Source organism: Mirounga angustirostris, unplaced genomic scaffold (assembly GCF_029215605.1).
Source record: "Mirounga angustirostris isolate CCGP_5_RB_7025 unplaced genomic scaffold, mMirAng1.0.hap1 SCAF_6, whole genome shotgun sequence".
Lineage (NCBI taxonomy): Eukaryota > Metazoa > Chordata > Mammalia > Carnivora > Phocidae > Mirounga > Mirounga angustirostris.
Genome location: NW_026991714.1, coordinates 29075714 through 29096777, shown reverse-complemented (window position 1 = coordinate 29096777; position 21064 = coordinate 29075714). Strand labels below are relative to the sequence as shown.

Genomic DNA, 21064 nt, shown 5'->3' with positions numbered 1-21064 from the left:
AGAAGTGCCCCGGTTTGGATCATACATTATTTTACCCACAGAACACCTACCTGCACAAGCCTCTCTGTGCTCCCTGAGCCCAGTGAATGGGAAGGCATTCATATAGTTCCCAAACACAGCCACCCAGGCCCATCGTTGACTCCTCTCTGCTGAGACCCACAATGTTACAAAGATCTCTTAATCCTCGCCTTTCCATCCCCACCGCCAGTCATCTGTTTCAGATGCTCCCTATCCCCCCACAAGTAATTACAACAGCCTACTCTGGGGTCTCCTTGGCCTGAGCCTCTCCCCTGTCCAATCCACAGTTCTGCCAGTGATCTTTTCAAAACAGACAGAGATCATGCCCTACTCACAAACGTCCAGTGGCTCTCCACTACCTACAGAACAAAATCAAGATCGTCCTGTGATCTGCTCCCAGCTACCTTTCCTGCTTCCTCTCCTGCCACTCGCGTCCCACCCTGGGCTCTGGTCACACCAGGCCCATGTCCTGTTGCTCTAATTCACCCTCCAGCTCCTTCCTGGACCTGCACTCACGGGTCATCTCCTGGAAGGCCTTTGCTGATGTACTCTTGCCATCAGAAGTAACTGCTCTTTCCTCTAACCTGCAAGAGGACTTGTGCCTTTACCACTTTGACTTCTGGCATGCTGGCCGCTGCAGAGGCTGCATCTGCATCTATCCCCCTGCCTCAAGGCATCTTTCTCGCAATGCCTAAAACACTGCCTGCCCCATGAAGGAGCTCACTGTTAAGTGAACTGAATCAAGATTGATAATCCACCTCCAATTTTCAACACCAGAGTGCCCAACAGGTCCATCACTCATTCCTGGTGACAGCGTGGTGGGCTCTGGGTGGGCACACACATAGAAACGTTGGTCCCGACACAGTATCTCCTGGGAGGGATGTCTGCTAAGAATTTGGACCCGGAACAAAAGCAAAAATTGACAATCAGGACCACACCAAAATAAAGAGCTTTGCAAAGCAAAGGAAACCATCAACAAAATGAAAAGGCAGCCTACTGAATGGGAGAAGTTATTTGCAAATGACATCTCCCATAAGGAGTTAATATCCAAAATACACAAAGAACTTATACAGCTCAACACCAAAAAAACACAAATAATCCAACTTAGAAAATGGGCAGAGGACCTGAGTAGACATTTTTCCAAAGAAGACATACAGATGGCCAATAGACACATAAAAAGATGCTCAACATCACTCATCATCAAGAGCTGCAAAATCAAAACCACAATGAAGGATCACCTCACATCAGTCAGAATGGCTAGTATCAAAAAGAAATGACAAGTGTTGGCGAGAATGTGGTGGAAAGGGAGCTTCTTTGTACTGTTGGCGGAAAGAAAAATGGGTCCACCCACTGTGGAAAACAGTATGAAAACACTAATTGAAAAAAAAATATCTGCACCCCTATGTTCATTACAGCATTATTTACAATAGCCAAGATACGGAAGCAACCTGTGTTCACTGACAAAGGAAATGTGGTGTGTATGTGCTCTCTGTATATTCTATATATGCTCTAATCATATGTTATAAATATAATATATAATGCAATATTGATCAGCCATAAAAAAAGGACCAAGATCCTGCCAAGTGAAATTTTCAGACAGAGAAAGGCAAATGCCATTTGATTTCACTCATATATATAATCTAAAAAAGACAAGTGAACGAATAAACAACAAAAATAGACTCATAAATACAGAGAATTGGTGGTTGCCAGAGAGGAGGAGAGTTGGAGGGTGGGCAAAATAGGTGTAGGGGATCAAGAGGTACAAACTTCCAGTTATAAAACAAATCTGGGGAGTGAAAAGTACAGCATCGGGAATATAGTCAGTCAACGTTGCATGGTACCATGCAGACAGTGGTAAGCAGTGGTGGTAAGCAGTGTGTAACGTATAGAATTATCAAATCCCTATGTTATACACCTGAGACTAACATAATACTGTGTGTCAGTACTTCGATATATAAGATTAACAAAAAAAAAAGGATCTGGACTTAACCAGAGTTGCCCAGAATCCTCGCAGGAGAAACGGCACACCAAAATAAAAGGCTTTTGCACAAAGGAAACCGTCAACAGAATGAAAAAGCAACGTACCAAATGCGAGAAGAAAGGGTACCTTCTGGAGGAAGGGCAAGCTTTCCCGCACCCATCCTCTCCTCCTGGGGAGCCACCACCCCCTGCAAGGTCAGGCGTCATTCCCACCCTTTCATGAATCCTCTCCTGACCGGGTCCATAAGGGATCTCACCCTCCTCTCAACTTCTGACTCCTAATTAAAGACAACTAATCTGCTGCTAAATTAGGTACCATCTTGAGTCGTCTTTTGTCCTGAGTTTACATCTCTGTTTGGCTTAATAGGTAGATTTGACCAGATGAGGGCAGATAAAGAAGAGCTGGGATTAAATCCCAGGCCCCTCTCCTTTTCTGTCTGGATACCCTTCCTCTCTAGCTTAAAACCTTCCCATGTGGCTTCATAAGGACCTGATTTGGTCAGAAAAGCCACTCTTCGAGTTAGGACATTTAGCCTGGCGCCTCAGGAGGCTAACAACAGCTGGAGAGCTCTGGTGCCCAATTCCTGATTAGGAGGGAGGCCCCCAGCGCAGGCTCCCTCATTCACCCCGACCCTGTTTGTGCACCAGAGAGCAGAACCCCTTTTCCCTAGAGAACAGGTGAACCCGCCTCCCCCCCCCTTACAAAACCCTCAGCTGGGTTTCTATCCCCTCACCTCTAATAAAACTAGAGAAAACAACAGCGCGGAGCATGGGCAGGAGCGAAGTGGGCGACGAGAACAGATGGGGGCTCTCGGGCACACGCCACCTCTTGCATCCTGACGTCAGACGGCTCCCACTGGGAGGCAGGGCAGGTGTCCCAGCCCTGAGGACCCTCCCTCGAACAACCCTCGAAGCCCCCTCTGCCGGGTCCCTGCCCTTCCCCTAGGGCCAGCCCCAAAACGTAGGCCTCAACCCGGGGGGGGGGGGCTGCCCCTCCCACGCCACCCCCTCCTCCCTCACCTTCCTGCCCACCCATTTGCCTCGGTCTGGGCGGCAGGAAGGGAGGTGCTGGGCACCGGCCGTGAAGAGCAACCCCCACCCCCCTTCCCTCGCTCAGAGCTCCCGCCGCCCGCACCCAGGCTGCGTCCCGCACAGGCCTCGCGGCCGCCCGCCATGCACCGCACCGAGCCCTGGATCCCCAGCCCGGGGACGGCGTCCTGGGACTACTCGGGGTCCGGCGACCTGGAGGAGCTGGAGCCGTGCCCGGTCCGGGACCTGCCCTACGGCTACGCCTACGTGCCCGTGCTCTACCTGGCGGCCTTCGCGGTGGGCCTGCTGGGCAACTCCTTCGTGGTGTGGCTGCTGGCCCGGCGGCGCGGCCCGCGGCGGCTCGTGGACACCTTCGTGCTGCACCTGGCCGCCGCCGACCTGGGCCTCGTGCTCACGCTGCCGCTGTGGGCGGTGGCGGCGGCGCAGGGCGGCCGCTGGCCCTTCGGCGAGGGCCTCTGCAAGCTCAGCGGCTTCGCGCTGGCCGGCACGCGCTGCGCAGGCGCGCTGCTGCTGGCGGGCCTGAGCGTGGACCGCTACCTGGCGGTGGTGAAGCTGCTCGAGGCGCGGCCGCTGCGCACCCGGCGCTGCGCGCTGGCCGCCTGCTGCGGCGTCTGGGCCGCGGCGCTCCTGGCCGGCCTGCCCTCCCTGGCCTACCGGGGGCTGCGGCCCCTCCCCGGCGGCGGCCGGGGCAGCCAGTGCGGGGAGCAGCCCTCCGACGCCTTCCAGGTGCTGAGCCTGCTGCTGCTGCTGCTCACGTGCGCGCTGCCCTTGGGCGTCAGCCTGGTCTGCTACTGCCTCATCTCGCGCCGCCTGCGCCGCCCGCCGCACCCGGGCCGGGCCCGGAGGAACTCGCTGCGCATCATCTTCGCCGTCGAGGGCGCCTTCGTGGGCTCCTGGCTGCCCTTCGGCGTCCTGCGGGCCGTCTTCCACCTGGCGCGCCTGGGGGCGCTGCCGCTGCCCTGCGGCCTGCTGCTGGCGCTGCGCTGGGGCCTCGGCATCGCCACCTGCCTGGCCTTCGTCAACAGCTGCGCCAACCCGCTCATCTACCTGCTGCTGGACCGCTCGTTCCGCGCCCGCGCCTGGCGCGGGGTCTGCGGGCGCGCCGACCGCCCGGCGCGCAGAGGCAGCTCGGCGTCCTCGCTCTCCAGGGACGACAGCTCCGTGTTCCGGAGCCCGGCCGGCAGCTGGGAGCGAGCCCGGACGGCGAACGCTGGCCGGGCCCTGCTGTAGCTGTCCCGCGCCCGGCGGAGGTGGCGGCGCCGGAGCCCGCGGGGGAGGGAGGCCCGGGGAGGGGGGGGGGGAGACTCCCCAGACGAGCCTTCTCGGCTGGGGGCCGGCACTGCCCGGACTCCCAGGGCCTCCTTCATTAGCTTCCCCGGAACCTCAGCGCTTTTGGAACTCCCGCCCCCAAACCAGCCTGCTGAGAACAGCTGTTCTCTCAGCCCAGTGAGCAAGTGGGGCTAATTCCAGTTCAGTAAAGGTCCTATGAGATGGAGCAGACAGCAGTCCGGACACCCACCGTTTCGCCAAGTAGAAGAAAGGGAAGTGGTTTCCTTCTCTGCCCCATTAGGAATAGCGCTGGCCAGAATACCAAACCCAGACCCCCCAAAAGCTACTGTTGTCTCCAGCTATGCTTTCTCTGAACCCCTACAAGAGCCAGTCTTCTGAGAAATACCTTCTCGAAGTCAGACCCTCTGGCCCTCTCACTCTACAAGAAATTCTATAGATTATGGGAATTGACAGCCCTTTTGTATTTAGTCAGCTTTGTGTGCTCACCGAAGCCATGGGAACCAGCCCCAGTGTGCGCTGCCCAGTTTATTCCTCCTGACAATTTCCCGGAAAGTGCTAGGCCTACCCTAGTTTTGTATCCTCTCCCCAGTCCCATGAAGCGGACAGACTCACCCTGGAAATTATCTTGGCCCTTTCCTCCGGGCAGAAGATTCTGAAACCTTTCGCCAGACATTCAGATTCTCTATCACTCAGCCCGGGCCACCAGAATCATCTGTGTCAGTTCACCTTTCTCAATAAAAACTGTTGCTAGCCTGAGCTCGACAATCATGTCTTTCTTTACTTGAGTAGTGGGAGTGAAATGAGTGTCAGGAGAAAAATCCAATAGTGGATCAGACAAAATTCAAACCAGTAGTTGAGGTTAACCTCAGACGATCAGGATTTAGTGTGATGTCAGAGACCTAGACAGCTGCACCATTTCGGGAGCAGTAATTGTACAGAAAGGCAACAAATCCTTTATTTTAAAGGACATTTCACATTTCGAAGGTTACAGAGGAAAAAAGATGTAAGGGCATCTGCCAGCCAGGTGTCACTTCAAAGAGGAAATGGGTCACTGTGATTTTTTGAATATGTACTGGGCATTTTTTCCTATCCTTTTGGAGACCATCTATCCATTTTCTGACTTTGTGACTTACCCTTTGAGGGTTTGGGAATTCGGTGTTTATACTGTTGATTTAAGAGGATTTGCCTAAAGGAATGTCAGTCAGTGCAGGGAAAGGAACGTAATTCTCCTTGAGAACCACCTCCCAGCCAGATCTCCACCAGCCCAATCATAAAGTTGCAGGCTCTGGGGGCAGCATCCACTGAGATCAGCACTTCAGTGCTAGGTTGGGTCTGAATCCTGGGCATTCATTGTCAAGCTGCTTAACCCCCTACCTAATACCACTGCATTTGTCTTTAGCCTTTGAGGCTGTTGGATTAGAGTGGATTGAATGTCACACCCCACCGTGACCCCACCTGTCAGCTGTCCCTAGTAGGTGAGGTTGTTAAGAAAGGTTAAGCACATTCCTCCCACACACCCAGAGAGAGGCAAGACTTGCAGCCTGTGGGGTCCTTGGTGCCAGTAGGACAAATTTCAGACACTCTTGTGGTTTAAGAGCTCAAGTATATCATGGCTCTTCCTATCCTCACCCTTGCTCTCTGATGCAAGAAATTCTTTTTCGCTGGGGTGCCTGGCTGGCTCAGCCCAAGGAGCATGCGACTCTTGTTCCTGGGGTCGTGGGTTTGAGGCCCACATTGGGTGTAGAGATTACTTAAATAAATCTTTAAAAAAAAAGAAATTATTCTGTGTCATACCGCGGGCTTGCAGGATAGGGAAGCTAGCTCTCCTGTGGGTTGGGATGTGGCGAAACCTCAGCTTACAGACCAGGCACTTCTCTTGGCTGTTCTGACTGAGGTGCCGCTTCTACTCCCACCAATATACGTCTCCTGACTTACTGACTCATTGAGCTCCCTGAACGCAGACAGGAAGAAGGCTTCTCCATGCCCAGGTTTCTTCATAGCCCTTCTGGAGTACGTATTGAAACTCAGCATTTACTTCCCGCTGCAGAACTCCGGCTGATGGGCTGACGAGGAGAGAAAGTTCCCTCCCTTTGTTTCAGTAGGTCACTGAATTAGTCTGCCTTGTGTCCCTCGGAAATTTTCTTTTATATGCACACAAGAGCAAAAGAGGACCAGGAAACTTACAGTTTTCACTGAGGAAGACGAGGCGCAGGTTCAGGAAAGAGTTAAATGAGCACTCCCACATATATTGCCAGCAGGAGAGTTAAAGGGCAGATTCTTTTTTCTTTTTTTTAAGATTTTATTTATTTATTTGACAGAGAGAGAGTGCGCACAAGCAGGCAGAGCGGCAGGCAGAGAGGGAGAGGGAGAAGCAAGCTCCCCACGGAGCAGGGAGCCCCACGCAGGGCTCAATCCCAGGACCCTGAGATACTGACCTGAGCCAAAGGCAGACGCTTCACCGACTGAGCCACCCAGGCCCTCAAGGGCAGGTTCTTCTAGAAAGCAATTTGTCAATCAATACCCAGAGCTTTAAAAAATATTCATATTCCATCCCTCCAAAATGTCCTTCCCCTGTGACCCTGTGATTTCATGTCCTCCAATCTCTTCTGAGACAATAATACTAAGAAAAGTTTGATGCACCAAGTTCTAAAACATTCTTAAAGACTTCACCTGGAAGGGAACAACTTGAATATCTGGTGGCATAATGCCCTCATTAATATAATGGGCTGTTGTTAGGCAAATTTTTAAGATGTTGCTGAAAGGAGAGATTAGAAAATGTTGACGATAAAAGAAAAGAAGGTAACAAAATTGCGTATGTTGAACACCCACTTGCTTCAAGCTCAATAATTGTTAGATGGGTTTTGGTAAAGCAAAATCTTACATGCCACCACGTCCCGTGGATAAAAACTATCTTTCGCTCTTTAGCACAAGTTTTAAGCATCAGGTATGTTTCTTTTCTCTTGGTGCTAAGGAAGGAAATGCCATCTGTCTTACTTCTTTGTTCATTGTTGGTCTCTGCCATCAGAATATGGGCTCCATAAGTGAAAGGAGTTTGTCTGCTTTATTCAGGGCTGTATCCCAATGCCTGGGACCCTAGCTGGCATGCAGTAGGCACTCATTAACTGCCTGCTGAAGGAATGACCATCAGAACCACACCATAATATGAAATGATATGACATCTTGTGAAGAGTAGGAGGAAGGATATGTCATTTTAGGTATGTTCGATAAAAGGGCACACGAGAAAGTCTAGAGGAAATTCAATAAATGTTAGCAGTGATTGTGTCAGAGTAAGGGGATTATAGATCCCTTCCCCCGTCCATCTCTTTGTTCTCGAAAATTTTATAACTTTTTTTTTTTTTAAGATTTTATTTATTTGCGAGAGAGAGAATGAGAGACAGAGAGCATGAGAGGAGGGAGGGTCAGAGAGAGAAGCAGACTCCCTGCTGAGCAGGGAGCCTGATGTGGGACTCGATCCCGGGTCTCCAGGATCATGACCTGAGCCGAAGGCAGTCGCTTAACCAACTGAGCCACCCAGGCGCCCTATAACTTTTTTTTTTAAGGGAAGTTACCAAAGGGCCGTGAAACTGCCAAAGCACTGGGGCTAACTAACATCGGCCTGGGTCCTGCCTCCCGCCGCCACACTAGCTGTCTGTCCTGGGGTGTCTCTCTGCCGCGTGAGCCTCACTTTCTTCATCTGAAGGATGGAGGTGATTATGTCTGCCTGGGCTGCCTGGTAGATCAAAGGAAATCATGTTCTTCAAAGTACTTTGTAAGCTGTGGTGTTTTAGACAAACCAACCACAGGAGCCCCGCCTTGGGATTATCTCGTTCCAGGCCCTGCTGCCCCCTCCCCATCCCCATCCCTGTCACCACCCCCGCCCCTGCCCTCACCCTCACCCTGCCCTCCACTGTGGAGGCGAGAAGGGTGGAGCTGCTCTGGGGTTTTAAAAGGTCAGCATCAACTATACTCAAATTTAAAAAAAGAGATAGATTAAAAAAAAAAAAAAAAGGTCAGCACCTGGTCAAAGGCTGGGCACATTTGCCCTGTGTGATTCTGACTTCATTCTTGTGACTAATTCTGGGCATTTTTTCTCACCTCCCTTGATCCTCGGGGTTCTTTCTCAGGGCATAGTGTGGGAACCCAGGGCCCCCCCTCCCCCCCGGGGTGATGAGTGATCTGAGGAGTTCAGAAGAATGACAGAGCTGGCAAAGCTGTGCTCGGTGACAGGACTCAGCCCCCGTGTCATTCTGAGGGTAAAATGAGGACTCTGGACACTTGTGAGGGCTTCCCAGGTGGTAGATCTTACCAAGTCTAAATCCCTCCCTTGCCGGGGCTGAGTGACCCGCAGGAAGCTTCTTACCACTCCCTGTCCTGCACCAAGCCCCCCAGCCTCAGGCGAATGGGGCAAATGATAGAAAGACCCATAGCCAACAGACCAGGGAATGCTTGGAAAGTGAGAGGAAAAGAGGAAGCGAAGATGTGCAATCGCTCTTCCTCTTCACGATCACCAAATCAAGAAGTATGTAATGACATCTTCCGTGAAAGCAAACACTGCCTGGGATTCACATTTACTACATCACAGTACTATAGAGCTAGAAACCCATTTTGTCCATTCTAAGAAGAGGACACTGAGGATCAGAGATGGGAAGTCACTTGTTTAAGGTAATAATAACACCACTTACATCTGTGTAACACGCCACAAATGTTTAAAAAGCACAAACACATGATTTCATAAATTCTCATGACCCTGCAGCAGGCAGGAATGATTAGCTTCATTTTACTGACGACGAAACTGACAAGTAAAGAGGCTTGGTCAAGGTCACAGAGAAGCAAACATTGCCACTCAAACCTTTGTCGAACCCTCCTGCCCTCTCTTCCCCTGCGACACCCAAAGAGGCGCTCTCTCCATTCTGAACCCAGCTCACACTAGGCGACTCCCTGACCCAGGCTCTCTCTTAAAAATTTTAAGAATTTTAAGAATTTTTAAGAATTTCCAAGACACATACCATATAATCTCACTTACATGTGGAATCTAAAAAAAACAAGACAAATGAATAAACAGATAAAAAGCAGACTCAGACCTAGAAATATAGAGAACAAACTGATGGTTGCCTGAGGGAAGGGGGGGGATGGGCAAAATGGGTGAAGGGGAGTGAGAGATCCAGGCTTCCGGTTATGGGAAGAATAAGCGAATGAGTCATGTGAATAAAACGTACAGCACAGGGAATCTGGTCAATGATACTGTATTTGGTTGTGTGGTGAAGAGGGCAGCTACCCTTGGGGGGGTGCACAGCGTAACATAGAGTTGTTGAATCACTATGCTGCACACCTGAAAGTAATGTCACATTGTGTGTCAACTATACTCAAATAAAACAAATTTTTTAATTTTTAAGAGTTTTCTTCTAATTATTAAAGCAACACTGGTTCTTTATTAATAAAAAGTGGAAATTACAGGAAAATACAAAGGGAAAATGAAAAACACCCATCATTTCACCATGAAAAGATACCTTAGATTATTTTTCTATGTATATAATAATACACATGTGTACATTTTTCTTTCAGCTAAATTGGGGAGAATCTACATGAGACCATAGACTGGGTCTGTTGTGTTCCCAAGTGTATACCCAGTGCCTGGCACAAAATTGGCACTCAGTAACTATATGTTAAATGTATATTACATACATTATTTTGGCACTCATTTTTTTTTTTTAAGATTTTATTTATTTGACAGAGAGACAGCGACAGAGGGAACATAAGCAGGGGGAGCGGGAGAGGGAGAAGCAGGCCTTCCGCTGAGCAGGGAGCCCGATACGGGGCTCGATCCCAGAACCCTGGGATCATGACCTGAGCTGAAGGCAGACGCTTAATGACTGAGCCACCCAGGCGCCCCTCATTTTTTTTTTTTTTTTAATTAAGTAGGCTCTACACCCAACATGGGGCTTGAACTCATGACCCAAGATCAAGAGTCGCATGCTCTACCAACTGAGCCAGCCAGGGAGCCCTATATACATTATTTCGTAGCCTGCTTTCTTTCCTCAGCAATATGCCATATTTTATTATATCATTACATATTTTTCTAAAGCATGTTTTTAAGGTTACAATACATCATTATATTAAATATAATCTCATTTGTGTAACCAAGCTCCTAATTTTTTTTTAAGCTTATTTATTTTTTAAAGTAATCTCTACACCCAACATGAGATGCAAACTCATGAACCCAAGATCAAGAATTGCATGCTCTTCCGGCTGAGCCAGCCAGGCAGCCCCAAGTCCCTAATCTTGTTTCAATTTTTCACCCTTATAAATAATTCTATGATGAACATCCTTGTACAAAGATTTTTGTTAACTTTTCTAATTCATTTTTTAGGACAAATTCCTAGAAGTGAAAATCAGTATTCATCAAAGATTACAAGCAGTTTAAGACTTTTGGTACATTGTGCCAAATTGTTGGAAAATTTGTATTCTCTCTCGAGGTGTATGTGAGTGCCCATTCACCACACCCTTAACAAACACCACCAGGAATTATTATTTTTAAAAATATTTGTCAGTTTGGTATCTGCCCAACTTTAAAAGAACACAAGATTGCCATCTTATTATATTATTCCAAAGACTTTTTATTTATAATAGGTGATTACAACACCCCTCTGAAGTAGATGTTAAAATGATAGCTAATATTTATTGAGCACATAATATATGAGAGGCATCGAGCTAAAGGTTTTGTATATATTATCTTATTAATCCTCACAACAATTTCATGAGGTATAGAATTTATTGCCCCTGTGCTAGAGGTTAAAGAGTTGAGTCTTGGAGAGTTTATGTAACTTGTGCAAGTATCTTCACTAAAGAACTTGTATTATTTTCTCTATTTTACAGATGAAGGAGCTAAAGTGCCAAGAGCTTTACTGACTTGTGGGGGTCACACACACATGGCAGAATTTAAAACCCATGCATCCTGGCCCACAGCTCAAGTCATCTTCCTTCTTCCACTGCTCTACTAGCACCTGCCTTACCCTGTTTATCCCTCATCAGTACTAAACCAAATGGCACACTGAGGTCAAGGCCACCGTTACTGGCCCTGCATAGAATTACCCTGCTTCTGTTCTCAAAAGATCAATGGTTAAATGATGGTTAATTTTATGTGCCAACTTGCTGGGCCACACGGTGCCCAGACATTTGGTCAAATGCTATTCTGAGTGTGTCCATAGGTGTGCATGAGATTAACATGTGAATCAATAGCCTGAGTAAAGAAGATTGAGCTCCCTAACGTGGCAGGGTATGGGGGAGGAGGTGGGAGGCAGGGGGCTCATCCAACCCATCGAAGGCCTGAACACAACAAAAAGGCTGTGTAAGAGGGAATTCACTTTCTACCTGACTGTCTGAGCTGTTCCTTTGGACTCAGACTGGGATTGGAATTTACATCATCGAGTCTCTCCTGGGTCTCCAGCCTGCCAACTGCAGATCTTGGGACTTCTCAGCCTCTGTAATGCTGTGGGCTAATTTCTTATAACAAATGTCTTTAAATAGAGAGATGGATGGATTTAGATGTGTGTATATATATATGTATATATTATAATACATATAACAATCTATATAATATATCGATATCTATATATAATAGATATATTTATCTCTTCTATTGATTCTGTTTCTTTGGAGAACCCAGATTAATATAATCAGGGTCCCCTCACCAAGGAGAGCTTGGGCATCAGAATGAGAGGATGAATGGGGATCTTTGCAGGTGTGTTGAGGTAAGGGATCAAAATGGGGAGAAACAGTGCAAAACCCCACCCCACCCCCCACATTGCCTGGGTAGTCCTAACTGGCAAGTTAGGCAGTGAAAGCAGAGGGGCTTGGCTCTGGTGGGCAGCAAAGCCTGAAGTACAGATCTGAGACAACAGCTGCTGGTGTCTGGGTGGAGGCTGTGGTTTGCCCCAGGGAGACGTGCTAGACACAGGGTGATTAATCTCGCGCACCCTGCTCTGAAAATGACTGTCTTCATGATGTGCATGCTTGCATCTCTCTAATCCAATACGTCTCTTCGCATCAGCCCCCAACCACCCTAAAACAAGCCTTGTGTTGTCCCCATACTGTATCCTATGCACACAAAGTCACAGCATAGTAGAGGACACAAGGCTTGCTGAATTCTTTCTATCTTTTTAAGCAAAGTCTTGGGTGTTTTCTTTCTCTCTCTCTCTCTTTTTTTTTTTATAACCTATTGTCCCAAATCTTCTCAGGTTTCATTTTTAAATTCTGATTCCATAAAGAGAGAAAAATGTCATATTAAGAGTTAAATAACTCCAGACCCTCCACCCTAATTGCAGTAATTTTCACGTTGGCACATTCTCTTTCCAACCCTTCTCTATCACGGTCACATTTTACATTGCTGCGATCATGAGATGTTCTGTTTCCCCCACCCCAGAATATACTATAAACATTTTTCTGGGCCACTATATAGATTTCATAATGGTCACTGTGGATAAACCATAATGTAGTTAACCGATCCTCCCTATTAGACATTCAACTTGCTCAGGAGCTTTCGCTTTGATAAATACACTGCATCCTTCCCATCTAGCTCAGGACTGGTTTTGAATGTCCGTTCCAAACCGAACAACACTCCCTGCCGCCTGTTCCCCTCCTGTAGGCTCTTCTCCTTCGCTGCCCTGCCTGATTCTATCACCGCTGATGGTCTGTCTCCTTCGAAACAGCGAACTCCCCTCACCTCAAGAGCAGGCGCTGTGGACTCATAAACAATGCATTTTGGAAGCACTTTGAAAAGTAGCAGAGCACATAATGTACTGAAGTGCACGTCAGTAATTACTTATTATTATTTTAGACTCTAATGGACCGACTGTGAAACACAGTGTAACATAGGACTTTAGTGCATAAGCTGGGGCCACCTCTGGGTTCAAGTCCCAGCTCTGCTTCTCACCTTCTTTGTTACCCGGGTAAGGTGTTCAACCCTTTCTGCTTCAAAATCCTCATGTGTCAAATGGGAACAATGTTTTTTATTTCAGTGGGCACATGAAAAAGTTAAATGCGTTACTATATGAAGTGCTTAGAACTACGTGACACATAGTAAGCATTCAGTGTTTGCTATAATCATTGGGAGTAAAATAAACAGCACAAACTATTCCTTAAGTGGAACTGAATTATACCCTGGCTTTGGATTTCTCTTCTCAAATTAATTGATTCAACACATTCTTATTTTGCATCTGCTATGTGCCAGTTACTCAGCAAGGCCGTGGGGCTACAGAAATTAAGAAGATTCCCAGCTCCCCTGAAGAACAACCACTGACGACTTGGGTCTCCATCCCACACACACAAAAGACGGAAAGTGTAGGCTTATGGGCATAAAAGAAAGAAACTCCATGCAGAACTTTAATTTTGAGTAAAATGTTATTTTTCCTTTCCTCTTTTTTGAAACTCCAAATTATGCAAAGAATTCTGTACTGTGCGAATAAATCACTTTTGTAATCATTGATTTCCAGAGAATTGGTTGATCACAGTGTCCCTTGCGTGAAAGCCTGTGAGTGGACCCTGGTCATCCTGTCTTTCAGGGCGGGGACTGCCTCGCAGAGCCCAGAGCATTCCCTGACACGAGTGGGGCTGGCAGCCTTCCACACCCAGCGGCTCTGCTGAGACACCAGCAGTGGGTGGTCAGGGTGGTCCGGCTGTTGCGGACAGGGGCCCAGCCCGGGGGGACATGGGGTGAGGGGACCTCTCTGGTCCACAGTCCCATGATTACAGGCCCAATCTCTTCTCCAGAGACTTATCTCATGTATTGCTTTTAAAAATATTTTAAATGGGGTGCCTGGGTGGCTCAGACGGTTAAGCGTCTGCCTTCAGCTCAGGTCATGATCCCAGAGTCCTGGGATCGAGTCCCGCATCGGGCTCCCTGCTCCTTGGGAGCCTGCTTCTCCCTCTGCTTCTCTCTCTCTCTCTCTGTCTCTCATGAATAAATAAATAAAATCTTAAAAAAATATATTTTAAATGTTTTATAAAATGCACCCACCAAAAGGCTAGAAGCATAAATCCATCAATTAAAAATCAAACAATCACGGCAACACGATCCGCACACACGCAAAGGCAACAATTCAACCGTGCCATCCACTACCATAAACAAGTCAAGACAAACAAGTAACAGCAAGTCAGAAAGTAAAATTCATTTCTCAGCCCACTTAAACGCTTTTTGACATTTAAGAATCTGTTTCTCTGTGGTCTGGTACCAAGAGAGATCCACACATACAGGGTCTGGGGACTCTCAGCAGTTGAAGTCTTGAAAGACTCCTGAGCAGAGCCCGCCAGCAGGCTGTAAGAACAGGGAAGTTATTTTTTTTTTTTTTTAAGATTTTTTATGTATTTATTTGACAGAGAGAGAGACAGCGAGAGAGGGAACACAAGCAGGGGGAGTGGGAGAGGGAGAAGCAGACTCCCCGCTGAGCAGGGAGCCCGACACGGGACTCGATCCCAGGACCCTGGGATCATGACCTGAGCCGAAGGCAGATGCTTAACGACTGAGCCACCCAGGTGCCCCAGAACAGGGAACTTATTTTAAAATATAATAAATCAACAGGGACATCTTTTGGGGGTTTTCTTATATCATAACCTGAACTTGGAAGGTAGGTCAATAAGAAGGCAACTGCCCACACCATATGAAGTTTACTGCTTTTTAGGAAAAAAAATATTTTAAATAGAAACAGAAAATCACCTTTCACAACCTCGAAGAAAGTAATTGATTCAGGCAAAGATCACTGGTGGATACTAAAGCCAAGAGGTGAGAGCTGGACCATTACAAGATGTTCACATATCGTTTCAGGGACTAGTTTCCAGTGAGAAGGGAGAAAACACAATGTGACAAATATAGGGGTCAGGAGCAAGTTCAATGACAACGCGAGGAGGCAAGCAGATAAAACACAGAATGTAGGTCATTTCATGAGACAACTGACCTGATTTCAACAAGTCACTGACATGATAAAAAAAATTTGGGGGTGGGGAAAGGGGACCCACACAAGAAAAACAGCCAAATTCAACGTGTAGACCTTACTTGGATCCAGATAAACACAGACCGGCTTTAAAGACAGTGTTGGGACAACTGGGGAACTTTGAATGTGACTTGGTATTAGGCAATATTAAGGGGCTATTGTGATAATGATCATATGATTCTGTAAGAAAAGTGTCCAGTTTTTTTTCAGAGATGCGCTCTGAAACATTTAGAAGTGGTGTGTGGCCATGTGGGACTTTTTAAAAAATATTTTGTTAAAGGGGGCTCCTGGGTGGCTCAGTCGTTAAGCATCTGCCTTCGGCTCAGTTCATGATCCCAGGGTCCTGGGATTGAGCCCCACTTCGGGCTCCCTGCTCCGTGGGAAGCCTGCTTCTCCCTCCCCCATTCCCCCTGCTTGTGTTCCCTCTCTCGCTGTGTCTCTGTCAAATAAATAAATAAAATGTTTAAAAAAAAAAAGGGGGGGTGCCTGGGTGGCTCAGTCATTAAGCGTCTGCCTTCAGCTCAGGTCATGATCCCAGGGTCCTGGGATAGAGCCCCGCGTTGGGCTCCTTGCTCAGCGGGAAGCCTGCTTCTCCCTCTCCCCCTGCTTGTGTTCCCTCTCTCACTGTGTCTCTCTGTCAAATAAATAAATAAAAATCTTTAAAAAAATAAAATTTTGCTAAAGAAAAGATAAACTAAGGAAATATAGGGAAATGTTGAAAATCACTAAATCTAGGTGATGGATAAATGAGAGTTCATTATACTAGACTCTGTCCTTTTATTTATGTTGGAAAGTATTCATAATAAGTTTTAGACTATCAATTTTAACCATTAATTTTAAATTGCAGAAATGGCATATGAATAAAGAATACATTTTCGCAGCAAAAAGTCCACACAGAAATGATAAATAAAACTCAACTCCTCTTCGTCCCCCAGTCCCTGGGCCAGCCCCCTCCCCAGAAGTAATCACTGTTGGCATTTGCGTGTATAGAGATTGCTTTTCAATTTCTTAGCTGTGCTTGCTGGAATCCCAGCTCTTAGCAATGGGCAAGGATAGAAAGTAGACATCACCCACTTTCCAGCATCCAAGACATATTTGAAGTTTCTTGGACAAACTCAGTGGCTTCTCCTCCCTGGTTTCAGCTTAGGGGGCTTTTGCCCATCACAAACACCCAGCTAAACTTTGCTTCAAGCTCCTCCATCAGACCTTGCATGGTGCCTTTCAGCCATTCCACAGAACTGACTCCAACCACTAAGCCCCCTCTCTCTGCCCAACCCCCGCAGAGCTATCGAAGTGCCTAGAACACTTTAGTGCATGAATTATAAACAAATAGATGGAAATGCACTGACCAGTCACAGACGGGGTTGAGACAAGAGCTTTGGGGTGGGAGGTGTGAAGAGGTCACACATAGCTGGGTTTATGGACCATTTCAATTGACTTCAAGAGCATCCTACCTCAAGGTAAACCATTCTCCTTTCTCTTCCTTTCTCATCACACTGAGTATTTTAAGAGGAGACAGAAGTGTGAGGTATGAATTTGTTTCTAGTTAATCCATGCCAAGGCCCCAGGCCCAGGGCTGGTCACAGGAGGAAGGTGGCCTTTTGAAGCTTTGAGCTGCTAAACCACAGGAAGTGAAACTTGGTCACCAGTAAACAGGTTTGGACCACTGAAGTCATAATTATCGTGCAGAAGCTTCTTTTGTTGTTGTTTTTTTTTCCCTTAGAGTTGGGTGTAAGGAAGAAGAACTTATTTTTCTTTTAAGATTAGGAATGTGGAAAAAAACATCTTTTAAAAAAAATCACTTCTAGGACGACTGGGTGGCTCAGTCGGTTAAGCGTCTGCCTTCGGCTCGGGTCATGAACCCAGGGTCCTGGGATCGAGTCCCACATCGGGCTCCCTGCTCTGCATGAAGCCTGCTTCTCCCTCTGCCACTCCCCCTGCTTGTGTTCCCTCTCTCGCTGTGTCTCTCTGTCAAATAAATAAAATCTTAAAAAAAAAAAAGATTTATTTCTTTTTCCTTCTGCCTTCGGCTCAGGTCATGAACCCAGGGTCCTGGGATCGAGCCCCGCATCGGGCTCCCTGCTCGGCGGGGAGAACTGCTTCTCCCTCTGCCTACTTGTGCTCTCTCTCTGGCAAATAGATAAATAAAATCTGAAAAAATTAAATAAATGAAAATAATAAAAACCACTACCTTTCCCAGGCGTCTGGCTGGCTCAGTCCGTGGAACATGCGACTCTTGATCTCGGGGCCACGAGCTGGAGCTCCACTTTGGGTGGGGAGCTTACTCGATAATTACATAATGCTAAAAACCATCTTACATGATTTCACTATCCAACCCACAGCCATAGCAGTGGGTCCACCATCCCCATTTTACAGATGGAGAAACCGAGGCTAATTTGTCTTGAGTCCAAAACACATACTTTTTTTTTTTTAAAGATTTTTATTAATTTATTCATGAGAGACAGAGAGAGAGAGGCAGAGGGAGAAGCAGGCTCCCAAGGAGCAGAGAGCCCGATGCGGGACTCGATCCCAGGACCCTGGGATCATGACCTGAGCCGAAGGCAGACGCTTAACCATCTGAGCCACCCAGGTGCCCCTAAAACACATACTTTTTACATCTCTCCTAAATTATGTCCCTGAGCTGCTCAATAACCACCTGCCAGGTAAAGTGAGAAAAAGGCCCCAGGTAGGCCAGGCGCTACTTTGGAGGGCACTCTATCCCCAGGCCTTTGAGAAAAGCAACCGGTTATCGGATTTCTAATAACCCAGCGCTGATCAGAGCAGGAGACACCCCCACCTTCGCCCTCCACCTTTCCCACCACCGCCCCGGCTGGCTGCTGGAACTCATGACTTGAGGTGCAGCTCAGGCAGGGGCTTGGGGGCCAGGGGCCTGGGACTTCTCCACCACGCATAACCCTGCCAGCGCAGAAATGCCGTGGAGACCAGGCTGACAAAGTCTCACTACGTGCCATCTGACTTCAAGCAGATAGGGACTTTCTTTGTGGGCACTGGAAGGGGCGGTGAGGAGAGCTGGGAGCAGAGGCACCCTTGGGACCCACATGTCCTATCTGTCGAGGGGCTGGTCTCTGCCATATTTGAAAGCCCCACAACAACCACTGCTTTCTCTGCTCTGGTATTTAGCTTTTTATCTTTGTAGTTGTATTGTTTTTAACATAATTCACTATCTTTTCTTAAAGTTTCAAATTCTTGGAGTGTCTGGGTGGCTTAGTTGGTTAAGGGTCTTTCTTTGGCTCGGGTCATGATTCCAGGGTACTGGGATCGAGCCCCTCATTTGGCTCCCTGCTCGGCGGGGTGTCTGTTTCTCCCTCTCCCTCTGCCCCTCCCCCCCGCCCCGCCCCCAGCTTGCTCTCTTGTTCTCTCTCTCAAATAAATGATCTTTAAAAAAATTTTTTTTTAAGTTTCAAATTCTGTGGGTCTCTAGAAACAGAAGAGAGGATGGCTGGAGACCAGGGCCTGAGGGCATGCTGGGCAGTGATCCCAGAGCGAGGGAAGGGAGGCTGGGGGCTGGGGTCCTGCAGGGAGGAAGGGCCGGTTCCGCGCTCGGGAGGGGAACGGTCCACGTCCTCCACCAGCAGGGCTATAGGAAGCAAAGAAGTCTCAGGCTAGATTAGAGCCTAGGACAACTCCACTCCACTCTCCATCACTTTCACTCTCAGGATTTTTTTCCTCCAAGGCACAGGGAAGAAAGACCAGAGAACATCATCGGTCCAGATCCAAGAGCGGTCAACTCTCGCCCCCTGGTGGTCCCACCAGGGAGAGCAAGCTACAACTGAGGCTTGTGCAGTAGGGGAAGAGGGGAGGATGGCGTCTCAGGGGCCAGTGCTCTGGACAGGAGGTGCTCAGACACAGTCCTGTAGCCCCTGGAATCCTAGGGAGCCCTGGTGGCTAGGATGGAGGAGGTGGAGAGGAAGGGGTTGGAAGAACGAGAGAAGGCGAAGGAAAAATGAAAGGCAAGAGAGAGAAGGTGGGGAGGGTAAGGGGCAGGACTCTAAGCACTGTGGAGAGGATCTGGTGGCATTCAGAAACCAGCTGAGAATTGCTGGCCTGGAGGATGCTGGTGTGTATTGGGGAAGTGGGCTCCTTTTCCATCTCATGCAGCTCAGGAGTCTGAGCCCCACTGATGGGTCTGCCCTGCATTCCAAGCTGCTCTCTAAACTCAATGTCTTGGTCCCAGTTGCTCTTCCCTTGAGGGAGTTGAGTGAAACCCCCTGGCTTGGCCCCCTAAGGTGGTCGTATGCATTTCCCATAGCTACTCACCTGCCTGCAGCCAGCCTGCGCCCCGTCCAGAGGGTTCTGGCCCACAGAGGCAGATGCCAACGGGCAGTGCCCCTTCCTGCACCTGCGAGCTGCAGGATGCGGTCAGGAGAGGAAACAGGGCCTCAGGCTCCGAGTCATTCTGGGGTTTCCAAAAAGCTTCTTGCTGAGGGCATCAACAGGGCACTGTCTGGGCCACTGAGAATCGACTCATTCTCTTCACCCAGCCCACGGAGGGAGGCGGATGGGAAGGGGAGGGTAGACAAAGTGAGTGAGCCTCATCCTCTGCTAGGCCCAAGGGCCCGAGGGCACCTGAGTCAGCAGGACCATGGGCAGGGAGAGCTCTGGGGTGCCCCCTCCCCGCAGTGTGTGGGGGAGTGCTGTTCCCAGCTCAGAGGCAGCTGCCCACCCGCCATGAGGCTTTCAGAAGCTAAACTATGGAGTTCCCAGCTTTTCCCCCTTCTCCCCTCTGGCAAGGACTCAGAAGCTCTTCCCAAGACGCCCCCGCCACTTCCCAGGACTAACCATCTAATGGAGAAGAAAGTGAAAAGGACAGAAACCTGTTGGACGCTTGGTGGCCTCTCCCAATGAGCACCCCTCTCCCTCCTGCCATAGTCTGAGCTAGTCAGTTCCCCGTGAGGGCTCTGGTTTCTGCTTCCAGAACACCTGCTTCCCCAGCCCTGGCTTCTTCAGACCCTGCTCAAACCAGTCCCAGGCTCTGTGCTCAGAGCCATGTGGCAGCAACTCAAGCTACAGCCTAAGAAGGGCAAATACATTTTGCTTGACTCCTTTTGCATTTTTAATAAAGGAATCAAATGCATACATATCAGAATATTTCACATAAACATTTGGATTTCCAGCTTTTGTTTTTAAAATAGAAGCCCTTTTCTTGTGACATTTGCAGTGCTGGCTGCCTGGAGACAGCCTCGGTGTTGGACTTTGCCATAGTCTCCACCATGCCCTTTTGTGCGTCTCCCCTGCTCCCACCACACATGCCAAGGCGAGGTCCATAAATCAATTTGATTCTATTCTGGGCCTACTGGAATGGCAAAAACTGCTATTTTCTCAAGCAGAATCCTGAAGGTTTAGGGGAGCACCAGAGAGCAGGATAAGGGCTGGCATCTAGCTGCTCTAGCCCCCAGGGGGGGGGGGCCTGGACTCCTGCTTCCTGGATATGTGTGTGTGGTGCGTGGATATGTCGAGGCTAGAAACTTGGGCCTGGGCATCCCACCTCCCAGCCCTACTACCACCCCACGGCAGTGCATGAACTAGTGTTCAGGGTTCTGGCTGCTCAGGACACACACTATTTTCCTTCACATTCCCAGGTTGTCACACCTCTTTTTCCTGGCCTCTAAAAGCCACTTCTCTGCCCTTGAACCTCAGGACCCCTGGCATTGTCTCAGGAGGCTTGGGGCTAAGGTCTTCAGGAAGCTTCTGCTTTCCTCCCAGAGTAAAGGGAGGGGTGAATG

General features: G+C 48.6%; 1 protein-coding gene across 1 annotated transcript; it reads left to right on the top strand.

Annotated features, from left to right (window-relative positions):
- Positions 1–289: 289 nt before the first annotated feature.
- GPR25 (G protein-coupled receptor 25) lies at positions 290–5085 on the top strand. Its single transcript, XM_064594032.1, has one exon. It carries the CDS (start codon positions 3172–3174, stop codon positions 4276–4278), a length of 1107 nt encoding a protein of 368 aa, XP_064450102.1. The 5' UTR covers positions 290–3171; the 3' UTR covers positions 4279–5085.
- The last annotated feature ends 15979 nt before the right edge of the window (positions 5086–21064 follow it).